Raw genomic sequence first — 13,327 nt, 5'->3', positions numbered from 1 at the left:
ATTACCAGGCATCCTTGATGATAGCAGATTGTGATTATGTGTACCGTGAAATAACTTACGCAGGGCTCCATGGTTAATGATGGCTGACATGCTGGTGATGAGTTTGGCACAGACGTTGCTGATCTGGGGGCGTGTCACGCTCTTGGCCCCCTCGTGGCAGCGGTAGCGCTCGTAGCTCTGCTTCCTAGCGATGGAGGCGGGGTCACCGCCAATGAACATCTCCAGGGAGGAGTAACGAGGGATCAGGGAGATCTGGAGAGGAAGCAGGGAGGAGTATTAGCTGGATTGCATAAGAAGAACACAATTAGAGAGAGAGGGAGAGAGATAAAGAGAGAGATGTGCAGACAAGCATAATTTATTGAGTAAGTTTCTTAAAATGTTATATCATTTACTTTGTAATTGTTGCCCTTTTTTAATTGATAGTTACAATCTTGTCTCATCACTGCAACTCCCCAACGGGCTCGGGAGAGGCGAAGGTCAAGTCATGTGTCATTCGAAACATGACCCGCCAAGCCGCGTTGCTTCTTAACACACTGCTCACTTAACCCGGAAGCTAGCTGCACCAATGTGTCAGAGGAAACACTGTTCAACTGACGACCGAGGTCAGCTTGCAGGTGCCCGGGCCGCCGTAAGGAGTCGCTAGAGTACGATGAGCCAAGGAAAGCCCCCCCAGCCAAACCTTCACCGAACCCAGACGACAGTGGGCCAATTGTATGTCGCCCTATAGGCTCCCAGTAAGGCCAGCTGTGACACAGCCTGGGATTGAACCCCCGACTGTTGTGGCGCCTTAGACCGCTGCACCACTCAGGAGGCTCAATTTGTTGAGTCTTGATACTCACAGAGTCCACTAAAATGTTGGCAGCGGTTGTACCAAGAATGAGAATACTGTTCCCATCCAGATAGCGACTGAACTCAAAGCGAAGAGTGTAGCTCACTCCTCTCTCCATGCATACAGGTGGAGGCAGCACGACAAACCTGCAGCAAACACACACACACCACACAGGAAAATACTCACTTTTAGGAAAAGCAAAATCCACCATGTAGTAACATCCAATTACACAAGTGTATCACTGTCACCTGAGCCAGACACAAGGGCACTGTATATTCCGTAGTGAGGTGTGTGTGAGGTTCTCACCTGGATCCTGCAGGCAGAGACACAGTGAGCATGTCGTCTGCAGGGATGGTGTTTCCACAAGGGCTGCTGGTGGGAATGGGCCCTGGCCGAATGATCGTCACACGGACCTCCCCCCAGTCCCGTGGCATCTAACACAAGACACACACACACCACAATAACAGTCATATACAGTTACACACTGTGCACATCCAGAAAACAGAGGGGTGTGTGTGTGTGTGTGTGTGTGTGTGTACACGTATGCACAGTTGAAGTCTGAAGTTTACATACACTTAGGTCGGAGTCATTAAAATAAGTTTGTCAACCACTCCACAAATTTCTTGTTAACAAACTATGGTTTTGGCAAGTTAGTTAGTTCATCTACTTCGTGCATGACACAAGTACATTTGTCTTTTCTTGCGTTTTACCTCCCCCGTGTGTGCTATGCTGGTAACAGCGTAAATCCTGGTATGAGAGAAGGACGGTATGACGATTTGAACATCTGAATACCGCCCAAGCCCCGTATGTGTGTGACTAGGCACTAACCTGTGGCTCATAGCGGATGAGGAGGTCGTACTCCATGGAGTAGGGGATATTGTTGATGGAGAACTCCAGGCTGCTGCCCTCTGGGACCTTGGCAAACCCAGTGCCAGTCCAGGTGGCAGGGCGCCCAGGCTGGTGCTCCCTCTGCTCCACACTGCAGCCCTGGACACACACACAAATACCATCAAGCATTCACACAAAGTCAAACATAGACAGTACAAACAATGCAAATAAGGGTCCACCCCAGTCTTATCTATAACAAGTAGTAGTTACCTGTCCCAATATGGCCAGCTCAGCCTCATAGGTATAGTGGTCCAGAGCCATGAAGTACCACCCAGACTCCACCTGGGTACATTGACGGCCCATCATATGACTACGACAGCGGCACTGGCCATTCTCCATAGAGCAGCTGGGGAAGACGCATAAGAAATCTATGCAGTAAGCATGTAACCCGTGGACAGCACCCCCAACCCAAAACATCTTCCCGCGGCCACGCTGTCACTCACTGGTTATCTGTGGCTCCGCCCACATCACAGTCACAGTCTCTGCAGCCATTCATGTCATGACTCAGTGCCCAGTGTTCTGGCTGTGGGCAGACAGACAGGCAGCTGTTAGCACCAGACAGATGACATTCCTGACAACATTAGCCAGGGTTACTGGACCTTACATCATAGGTAACTACTCAGATACCTCAACCAGGTGTTCCTAGCTCCAAAATGAGATACTGTAGATACATGCTGCCTATCAAAGTACAGGCTGGTAGAGCTTAAGTTATGGGTGCAAAATAGTGGTTGTCTGTTCATGACTTTAAAACAAGCCTTTATGCAGCTTATGAGAGTTAAGGATCCACTTAGTCCGGACCACAGCTGACCATTTTTAGCATGCTGTAACCTACACCAACCGGAGAGGCCTGACATCCCTGGGCTACATTTAGATATGAAGACCCAAGCAGGGCTTTACATTCCTGGGTATTGTTACTGGCACGGCAAGGAAGTTGTGAGTGACAGGAGGATGTGAATGTACGTATGAATGAATGAATGAATGGAAAGAGAGAGAGAGAGAATCTCTGTGTGTTATGGTTAGGAGAGGGAGGCTCTCCTGGAGCCTTACCAGACACAGGTCACAGCTGCGTCCGGTGACCAGTCGCTTGCAGAAGCAGTCCCCGCTCACAGGGTCACATTTTGGGCTCTCTGACACAGTACCCCTGGGGTCACACTGGCAGGCTGAGGGGGACAGAGCAGGAATTATAGGGGCATGGGAACACAGAAATGTGGCACATGATTTTATTCAAAGCACTGAGAGAGATTAACAAAAGATTGTTCCAAAATTTCTAACATAACAACCACACAAAATGAGGGTCATTTGGACTACAATCAGTTCAATTTGTTAGAATGATTCATGATTGTGCTCCTCTCCACTCACGTTGGCAGCCGCGGGGGTTTGCTGCACTCAGGCCAAAGAAGCCAGACTTGCATTTGTCACAGCGATGCCCTTCCACGTGGTCCTTACAGCGGCACTGCCCAGCGATCATGCCCAGGGATGGCTCGTCATGCCCGTCACAGATGCCCCCATTCAGGGAACCATCAGGATCACAGTCACAGGCTGGTAGAAGGAAGACAACAAACATCCTGTTAAACTTAACAAACATAACCATGCAGTAGTACGTACTACCTAGAAAACATGTACACGCTCACATCTAATGGACATAAAGTGGTACCAGGGTTTTAAACGTGAAAATAACCTGTACACGTACATACCTATGCCATCACCCATACACAGTATGATAATGTGAGAAATACACACACAGTTCCTGTGCCCCAGTTCTGAGAAGCGGTCGACACCCTCTACTCACCAGTACAGACCCCGGGATCTCTGATGTCCCTGCTGGGGTCCTTGTAGTAAAATGGTTTACACATCTCACAGTTGCGTCCCATGGTGTTGTGGAGACAGTGGTCACAGACGCCACCGCCGGCATTGCCCGTGGCCAAGTAAACCGCCATGTCAAAGTGACACTGGTTGGAGTGGCCGTTACAGTTACATTCTGTGAGAGACCAAGGGTACAGATCACAACATAATCAAGATTCTCATTCCTTTGATTATGACCTATGACTGGTGTGTTCATAATAATCAGTGATGTTAGGAGAGGAGTAAGAGACGTTTCTTGTTATGGTGTGGTACACCACCACTCACTCTTGCAGGCGTTGGTGTTGCGTCCCTCAGCCGGTCTCCAGGGCATGTCACTATGGAAGTCATCACACAGCTCACAATTCAGACCCTTCGTGTTGTGCTTGCAGACACACCTCCCATGGACCTGGGGGACAGGGAGGCTGAATTACACAAATCACAGAGAATTCTAAACAAAACCTCCCATTCTAACTCCCCTCTGCACAGATGCCTCTGCTTTCATACACAGCAATCTATATAGGGCAGTCTTCCTCCATACAACTAAGGGCAGTTCTGTGTCCCCTTACTCACCATGCCCTCCTCATCCTTGATCCCATCGATGGGGGCACACTCGGAGGCGTGGCCATAGCAGAAGCAGTTGCCGCGGACGACCAGCTCGTACATGGCATAGTAGTACTTCTCCTTGATCTCCACGCGGGAGTCCAGCAGGTTATCTCCCAGAGTGTGCAGCTTGGTGAAGTTCACACGCAGGTTAGTGATCTTCAGCTGGTCTTCAGGATGCAAGAGGAGGAGAAGAGAGGAGGGGGGGGGGCGGCAGAGAGATTAGGAGATATACAACAAGCTATTTGAACATCCAAATGAATACTTCAAAGTCAAAAGGAAAGGTTCCAGACACACCATTAATTATCCATTAACCCCAACCCCCACCACAGACATAAGCAGAGACACTCTCCCCCGTAAAAGGAAGAAGTCAAGGCCAGGCGAGCATGACATCGCTGAAGCTACGCCGCAGCCCGTCTGGTGTTCAACCTTCCCAAGTTCTCTCACGTCACCCCGCTCCTCCGCTCTCTCCACTGGCTTCCAGTTGAAGCTCGCATCCGCTACAAGACCATGGTGCTTGCCTACGGAGCTGTGAGGGGAACGGCACCTCAGTACCTCCAGGCTCTGATCAGGCCCTACACCCAAACAAGGGCACTGCGTTCATCCACCTCTGGCCTGCTCGCCTCCCTACCACTGAGGAAGTACAGTTCCCGCTCAGCCCAGTCAAAACTGTTCGCTGCTCTGGCCCCCCAATGGTGGAACAAACTCCCTCACGACGCCAGGACAGCGGAGTCAATCACCACCTTCCGGAGACACCTGAAACCCCACCTCTTTAAGGAATACCTAGGATAGGATAAAGTAATCCTTCTCACCCCCCCCTTAAAAGACCTAGATGCACTATTGTAAAGTGGCTGTTCCACTGGATGTCATAAGGTGAAAGCACCAATTTGTAAGTCGCTCTGGATAAGAGCGTCTGCTAAATGACTTAAATGTAATGTAAATGAAGGGGTGAAAATAAGGGCGGACTGAAAGGGGCATGGAGGGTGTTGTTAGGAGACTTGAGCTGCGTCCCAAATGGTACCCTATTTCCTAAATACTGCACTACTTTTGACCAGAGCCTTATGGGCCCTGGTCAACAGTAGTGCACTAGAAAGAGAATAGGGTGCCATTTGGGATGCACTTGATAAACTCTCACAGAGGGGCGGTAGGTTGCTACTGTGCACAGAACATTCCCTGCTGTCAGTCACGTTCCAGCTGTTCACTAGGAAACAATACACAAAATGTATCATTTGACCAAATATTTATGAAGAGGTCATCACTTCATGGAGTCTATGAAGGAAGAAACCACATGGAAGAGTGGAAAGCAAGTTAGGTCCAAAAAAACGGATTTTCCCCAATGGCTCATCTTACCCCTACAGACTAGAGAGAGATGCGCTGCAGACAGCATGTAGAATCAATCAGCACTCTCTCTCTCTCCACTTAGTGCTTATCTCTCTCCACACAGTGTTTCAACACAAACAAATGGAGAACAAGTCACACCTCTATGCGAAAAAGCTGTGTTTTGGGGCAGCTACCTTCACTGTACTCCTAAGAAACACTTAGTATTCTTTGTGTGGTTCCTTCCATTACCTACCTTCATTTGACTCGGCAGAGCGGCAGAGCAGCCTCAAATCCGGGCCCTATCAGTACTCCTGGCCTCTGTTATCTGAGCGTATCCTTTCTCACACACAGAAGGGCCCTGTTCTCTAGACCTTGACAGGCAAAACACCACTCCCTTTCTCACAAACCAGTGGGACAATAAGTTCCACTGTTCCACAGGACTTTGGGGAATATCAGGCTGTTGCCAGGGCCACAATATGCCATGTCCAACTCTTATGAGTATCAGTCAAGCCACTGGTAAAGTCATTTCATTGTTATTATTAACATACTAATGTACCTCCTGCTAACAGCTCCCCCAACTTCCCTGACAGGATTACCTCTATCAGGACAGAGCCGTCCATCTTTAAACTCTCTAGCTGTGGATGAGCTCTGCATGGGAAAGTGCTCAAACTAAACCATAGGCATTCTGTAACGGTATACACCCGACATCCAGGCTTCATTTTAACTCCCTCCTCTCAGACATCCTCCCTCCATGTCGATATTCTGTGGCACACTAGCAGATTCAACTGCCTCCTTTACAGCAGGAACACATCAGGTTTCAGCACTTTAATTACTAAACCCCCTCAAAATGTGTCTCTCTGTCAAACCTGAGCTAAAGCCGATACAGAGTGAGAGCTCTTTATCTATGCATAGTCACTTTACCTGTAAGGTTCTGCTTTTCTTTTCTTAGTCAACCTTGTGTTCTTTTTCTTTGTGTTCTGGAACGTAGCCCTGTTTCTTCGTGTTCTGGAACGTAGCCCTGTTTCTTTGTGTTCTGGAACGTAGCCCTGTTTCTTTGTGTTCTGGAACGTAGCCCTGTTTCTTTGTGTTCTGGAACGTAGCCCTGTTTCTTTGTGTTCTGGAACGTAGTCCTGTTTCTTTGTGTTCTGGAATGTAGCCCTGTTCCTTTGTGTTCTGGAACGTAGCCCTGTTTCTTTGTGTTCTGGAACATAGCCCTGTTTCTTTGTGTTCTGGAACGTAGCCCTGTTTCTTTGTGTTCTGGAACGTAGCCCTGTTTGTTTGTGTTCTGGAACGTAGCACTGTTTCTTTGTGTTCTGGAACGTAGCCCTGTTTCTTTGTGTTCTGGAACGTAGCCCTGTTTCTTTGTGTTCTGGAACGTAGCCCTGTTTCTTTGTGTTCTGGAACGTAGCCCTGTTTCTTTGTGTTCTGGAAGGTAGCCCAGTTTCTTTGTGTTCTGGAATGTAGCCCTGTTTCTTTGTGTTCTGGAATGTAGCCCTGTTTCTTTGTGTTCTGGAACGTAGCCCTGTTTCTTTGTGTTCTGGAATGTAGCCCTGTTTCTTTGTGTTCTGGAACGTGGCCTGTTTCTTTGTGTTCTTGAACGTAGCCCTGTTTCTTTGTGTTCTGGAATGTAGCCCTGTTTCTTTGTGTTCTGGAACGTAGCCCTGTTTCTTTGTGTTCTGGAACGTAGCCCTGTTTCTTTGTGTTCTGGAACGTAGCCCTGTTTCTTTGTGTTCTGGAACGTAGCCCTGTTTCTTTGTGTTCTGGAACGTAGCCCTGTTTCTTTGTGTTCTGGAACGTAGCCCTGTTTCTTTGTGTTCTGGAACGTAGCCCTGTTTCTTTGTGTTCTGGACCGTAGCCCTGTTTCTTTGTGTTCTGGAACGTAGCCCTGTTTCTTTGTGTTCTGGAACGTAGCCCTGTCTTTCATTTTTGTTCATTGATTTCACCTGTGTTCATTTCTCACCTGGTCTCATCAGCTCCCTATTTAGTTCACTTCTTTCTGTTTACATGGTTGTGAGTTATTGTTTGTTTTTGACAGCATACCTGTGTTTGACCATTGCCTGCCTGTGGCCACGATTTCTGCGAAGGCTTGATAAACATCTGCCGTGCTCTGTGTGTGACTCTACACCTTTTTCTCCCTGAGTATTCATTACATTACCTCTACCTACATGTACATATTACATCAATTACCTCGACTAACCTGTGACCCCCGCACATTGACTCTGTACCAGTACCTCCTGTATATAGCCTCGCTATTGTTATTTTACTGCTGATCTTTAATTATTTGTTTTTTACTTATCTAAAAAAATAAATAATAATTACTTAACACTTAGAACGGCGATGTTTGTTAAGGGCTTGTAAGTAAGAATTTCACTGTAAGGTCTACTACACCTGTTGTATTCGGCGCATGTGACAAATACATTTTGATTTGAGAGCTCCCATTAGATGTACCTTAAGGGTGCACTAATGAGTGACACAGTCTAAGGTTTCCTTAAACAAGTGCAGGGCAGTAATGAGCATGGCAGTGTGCTAGCTACTCATTCAGTGTCTGTCTGGACAACATGGAACATCCAGTTTAAGGGTCAGGGTCAATCCATACCTTGGTTTTTATTAAGAACAGAACCTCCCCTGTCACTACTTAGGGAAGGCTGCTCTTACTCCTGGGGAAACAGTGAAGTCATACCAGTCCAAATAGAAGGGACAGCTTGTGTGGGGGAGAGAGAGCAGCTGGTTTTCATATATCCCGTGCAGACTGTCATGTGCCATTCTGTTTAGGTGTTGTGCTGTGCTGAAATTATACGGTAGAGTGGCAGTCGCTGTATCATGTCAGCGGTGTGAGTTTGGCTTAACATGGGGGGGAAGTGGTTGTTAGTTGTGGTGACTGGTGAGTGTATCTTACTCTGAATGTTGGGGCTGTAGGGGTCCTCAATGTGGATGGCAGGGTCCAGAACTCTGTAGATTGCCTGGAGGAAGAAGAGGGACAGGACAGGTGGTTGAATGCCATTTTAATGTATGTGTACAACTGCAGTAACCTAGTGAGCACAACACATTGAAATGACACATTTTCAATGTCTATTCAAACAAATGTGTCTTTTCAACCAAAAATAAGGATTTTCAACATCTTTCCAATGTCTTGTGGTCATTGGCTAGGGATAAATCCCTCTTAACTATCAGACTCACCTCTCCCTCTGTGGACGGCTCGATGTCAGAGTAGCGCGACTCACAGATGACGTCGTCTACTTTGCGTAGGGGTCCCTTAGATACCCCGGGGAAGACCGAGCCACAGTCATAGGCAAAGTAGCGGTACACCTGCCAGTTACGTCCAAAATCTGCCGATCGCTCAATCACCATGGCTGCTGGGCGAAATGTCTGTGTGCCAGGAGAGGGATGTGATGTGTGTAGTTGCTCATTTGAAGACACAGAACATTGTTATATACTGCATAGATTTGACACACTGTTTAAGGCAGGGGTCTCCAACAGGTTGATCGTGAGCTACCACCTACGAGTAGCTCGCCAAACAATTCTGAAAGTACATGCAATTTTCACGTGTTCCACCACAAACTGTCATAAACAAATCTCACAAGTATCCCGACACCACAAGCTCCAAGCTACTATCTAACTGAACATTGACATTATCCCACCCCTGGTTAGCCACTAATGGCTTAAAAAGACCAACCTAACACTATCTGCCAATTAATTTCCAGCAATATTGCCTCTTTCTGTCTGTGTGGTGCAGGCGTTTGTCCATCACTCCATGTGTAGCCAGTTGATATGATAACCATCTTGTGGGTTGACAGAAATGGAAAAAAGGGGAATTAGACAAAGTATTCTGATGTGATTTAAACATTGACATCAACTCAGAACATCCAATTAACTGTAATACAAAACAAAACATCATTTGGGAAATTATAAAACATAATTTTGGGAAAAAATTACAGATTTTATAGGGCCCCGTTAGTTGTTTATTAACCATTATTTTACCAGATATATTGACAGACAATACAGTGCACTACTTTCTCTTGTACACTAAAGAGCCGTAGCTCGTGACATGTTTATTAAGTAGCTCTCATGATAGAAAAAGTTGGAGACCCCTGGTCTAAGGTTTACTAAGTGCTCTATGTCTAACCTTGAAGATCATGATAAGATGAGTAAAATGGAATTCTGCCTCAAGGTCCAGCTGAATGAAGACATCAGGCTTTCCTGAAGACAAAACGAGAGGGATGGAGAGAGAGAGAGAGAGAAAGGATGAGAGAGGGCATGTCAAGCTTTATGTTGTTGCTATTACATCTATAATGTATGCACTCAATCAACCTGTCAATCTGTCTGTTACAGGAAATGCAAACCCGTGTTTTCACCAGTGATAACTCAACTACCAGCTGTGAGGGAAGCCCCTGTCCGTCTCTTGGCTTGAGTAATGGCATCTGAACAGGAAAAGGCATTCTCGTCTTGGCTGGAGATGTGGTCGTCCACATGGGTAATCCCACACACTTCCTGGGCATGATCCATCCTTAAGAACCACTCGAGTTGGCCCATTATTCACAATGAATTGGTAGAGAAGAAGTCTTAAGTTCCAATAGTAGTGTAGGGGGTTCTGCCTTCTGTCCCCTGGAACATTTAACTGCTACAGCATATAAATAACATAATAACCACAGTAAATAGTCCCGTCAGAAATGTCTATATGCCACAACGTAGCTCAAAGGGAAATCTCTGAGAACACCCTAAACACATGCTCATAAAGCGAAGTGTTTGAGGATCCTTTCCCCATCTCCAAATGTCGTCTGAAGTGAATACAAACAGCAGGAAGACAACAGTAAAATTTGTAACTCTGCACATGAAAAAATGAGAGAGGTAATGACAGAGTACAGCTTCCGGGTTTGGCGCCTCAACATTAACATCACTAGCTATCTACCCCTCAGGCAGGCTGTGGTGTGGTGTGATGGGAGCCAGGCCTGTGGAAAAGTAACACAATAAAATAAAAAAGACTGGAAATAACAGAGAGAGAGTCTCACAAATCTTCTGAAGATTCATGCAATCATAAACCAACCTGACACACACACAGTGTAAATACACACAGAGACACATTGGTGAGTAAAAGGTCAAACTGGATTTCGGCCATTGGGTCTGTGCTGTAGGCTGTGAACCATAACCTGCACTCCTTAATGAAAGGCTAATCAGGAAGGAAACGGAGGCCGGGGAAAGGAGAGGCAGAGGAAAAGAGAGGCAGGGTGTGCTAGAGCCAAGGAGTCACATTGGAGGAGAGGGAGAGGAAGAATGAGGAGGAGAGAGAAGCAAAGAGAGGGAAAGGGCAAAGGAAGGGAAACAGAGATAGAACTGGAGAGTGGGAGAGGGGTCACAGCAAATAGTTTCATTTGTGTTTCTCCCATCACCGCTGTTGTGAGGCTTGGTTAACGGAGAGCAATTAGTAACTGGTACACTCTACTAACGGAACCAACCCACTCGCACATCCTTCTAGTAGCCTACTTGGTACCACTTCAAACAGAGTAGAAGTGGCACAAGCTGCTCTACAGAACAGTGGATAAGGTACCCACCCAACCTAGCCTTCCACTCCAAGCCCTTAAGGAAGTAAGTGAAGGAAGGGGCCTCACACCAGAGGGACACAGGGACAGTGGTCTACACACATATAGCACAAGCAGCCCACTGTGCTCCATGTCACATACTCTAAAGCCCTGCTAGAAACACCATGGAGACTGGGAGTAAAAATAGTGACTGTTTCCTGTCCCCCACCTCTCAGTGTTCGACATAGAGTACAGGCAGTGCTATACTGGTCCACAGTAGTCAATTACTCAGAAATAGACCTGAAATGGGGCTTTTGTTTGCAGTGATGTGGCCTCTGTATTAACAATGAAGAAGGAGAATTGCTCAGCTGGTGTCTTGAAATCCATTCTCCAAATCTAATTTTCTATCCCTCCCTCAATGTACACCCTCTCACTCTTTCTCTCACTCTTTCTCTCCGGCTCCCAATCTTCCTCTGACCCCTTCCCTCCCTCCCCAGCCTCCTTTCCTTTCCTCTCTTCTCTTTCTCGTTCCTCCCTTTGTTGACGTGCCAGGGTACAGCCTGCACCGTTATTATCCCCATACAAACAGCTGTGGGCCTGTGGCTGGTCTGGGTCCGGTCCAGGCAGAGTAAAGTAGGCTACTACAGAGAAGAGAAGGTGATTTAGTGTGATGGAGGCCATGGACCTCTGGGCTTTGAAGGCCCTTCAGAACAGAGCTACCAGGACTCACTGTAATGACGCACTGTGGCTTCCAGGATCGTCGGCCCCATCTCTCTCCCACATATCTCACCCTCTCACTACTGCTTCCTTTTATGATCCACTCATGATCTCTCCCTCTTCCACTCCCCCCTCTCTTTCTCGGTCTCTGAACAGACCTGTTATTAATAGTAGTTACCAAGATTAGGCCTCTAATAATACGGATGATATGGATTCTGTATGAGTTCGTTCCACTGACAGCTGCATGCTGGGGGTATGTCATGTAACCGAAGGCAGGGGGCACAAATAGACAACAAATCTGTTTTAACACGGCTTCTCATAAAATCAAAGGTTCACTATTTAAACATGGATATAATTGCAACCTCTATGAATGCAATCTCAATTCTCACCATTCTCCGACTGCCACCATGACTTCTTGCGGTGTGGTTTGAACGTGGTGATGACGTTCTCAATGCGGTGACTGATGGTGTTGTAGACAGGATCATATGGGCGGCGAGAGTCACACTGGAAACATTTCTTCTCATCCTACAGGGGTCAGAGGTGACACAGGTCAGAGGTCGAACAGAAGCTCAGGACAGAGAGAGGTAGGGGGAGTGAGAGGATGTTGGAGACCCACACACACACACACACACACACACACACACACACACACACACACCTGTAAGTGACTGACGATGCAGTAGGGGTCTTTCTTCCTGGAGCCGCATGTAGATGATGCCTTCAGGCTCTTCTCACGGCCCACCAACAGGTCTCCTGTTGCCGGGTAACAGCTGCCATGGGTACAGCCGTGGGCGTGGTCTGGCTCCCGGGCAGTGGCATATGCCAGGGCTGGAGAAGCGAGGAAGGAGAGGAGGTTAAGGACAGGAAACAACATCACAGCAGGGGGATGTTATTGCAGTCACTTAGAGTGAAGAAAGAAAGACAATGGTTTCGCTAGATGGATCACTCCTCTGTCTTAGAAAACAAATCACTCTCTGTCTTTCTACGACATTACCACAAACTCTAATCAGTACAGGAAAAGGACATCAAGAGAGGAAGTAAGCCTACGTTTAATCCTGAGACTAAAGCTGAGCCCAACTAAAGCTGCTGCTAGCCCACCTGCAGCTCAACAGTCAATGTTTAAATAATAGGAGTAACAATGTTGAAAAAACACTTAAAGAGATTATCTTTTGGGGGAATATGTTAGCAGTGCCTCTCTCTCCTGAAGTCCAAAACGGTTGACCTGACATGGGGCCCTACAGCCGCTAAATCTGGAAGCGAACCCAAAGGTCAACTAGGAGGTCAACGAGGTCAGGTTCTGACAGCACAGCAGGAAAGTATGTGTGTATGTGTGTGTGTGTGTGAGCTTGTGTGTGTCTTTTTGTGTTAGTTTGTGTGGGTGTGTCTGTGCATGCATTTTCGTGTTCGTGTGACTCAATGGATGAACTGTGTGTGGGGTGTTTGAAAATAGCCCAACAGTCGTCAAGCAGTCCAGTCAACATCCTGAAATATATTCCTAGTGAAGCGCCAGTGGGACGGGGAGACACTCAGTCTAAAGAGCAGGGCCAGGGAGGTCTGTCTGTCTGTCTGTCTGTCTGTCTGTCTGTCTGTCTGTCTGTCTGTCTACAACAGGTGCTTC

At 47.2% G+C, this 13,327-nt stretch overlaps 1 protein-coding gene across 2 annotated transcripts in view; it reads right to left on the bottom strand.

Annotated features, from left to right (window-relative positions):
- Positions 1–13,327, bottom strand: part of lamb2 (laminin, beta 2 (laminin S)) — a 43,705-nt gene that overhangs the window by 9,505 nt on the left and 20,873 nt on the right. The window contains exons 3-18 of one of the 2 annotated variants that reach the window (XM_029664438.2): positions 12,368–12,537; positions 12,099–12,234; positions 9,603–9,676; positions 8,657–8,845; positions 8,376–8,439; positions 4,130–4,329; positions 3,845–3,965; positions 3,507–3,695; positions 3,077–3,256; positions 2,765–2,877; positions 2,161–2,240; positions 1,928–2,063; positions 1,658–1,816; positions 1,136–1,263; positions 840–975; positions 60–252 (exon numbers count right to left, since the gene is read on the bottom strand). In XM_029664438.2, coding sequence (XP_029520298.1) covers positions 60–252; positions 840–975; positions 1,136–1,263; positions 1,658–1,816; positions 1,928–2,063; positions 2,161–2,240; positions 2,765–2,877; positions 3,077–3,256; positions 3,507–3,695; positions 3,845–3,965; positions 4,130–4,329; positions 8,376–8,439; positions 8,657–8,845; positions 9,603–9,676; positions 12,099–12,234; positions 12,368–12,537 — 2,268 coding nt within the window. Of the gene's footprint in view, positions 1–59; positions 253–839; positions 976–1,135; positions 1,264–1,657; positions 1,817–1,927; positions 2,064–2,160; positions 2,241–2,764; positions 2,878–3,076; positions 3,257–3,506; positions 3,696–3,844; positions 3,966–4,129; positions 4,330–8,375; positions 8,440–8,656; positions 8,846–9,152; positions 9,175–9,602; positions 9,677–12,098; positions 12,235–12,367; positions 12,538–13,327 lie in introns of those variants that run through there. The other variant, XM_065020687.1, reaches the window with a different exon arrangement.

The sequence above is a fragment of the Oncorhynchus nerka genome, linkage group LG7 (assembly GCF_034236695.1).
Source record: "Oncorhynchus nerka isolate Pitt River linkage group LG7, Oner_Uvic_2.0, whole genome shotgun sequence".
NCBI lineage: Eukaryota > Metazoa > Chordata > Actinopteri > Salmoniformes > Salmonidae > Oncorhynchus > Oncorhynchus nerka.
The sequence above is the reverse complement of the archived record's forward strand: the minus strand, read 5'-3'. Positions and strand labels throughout refer to the sequence as shown.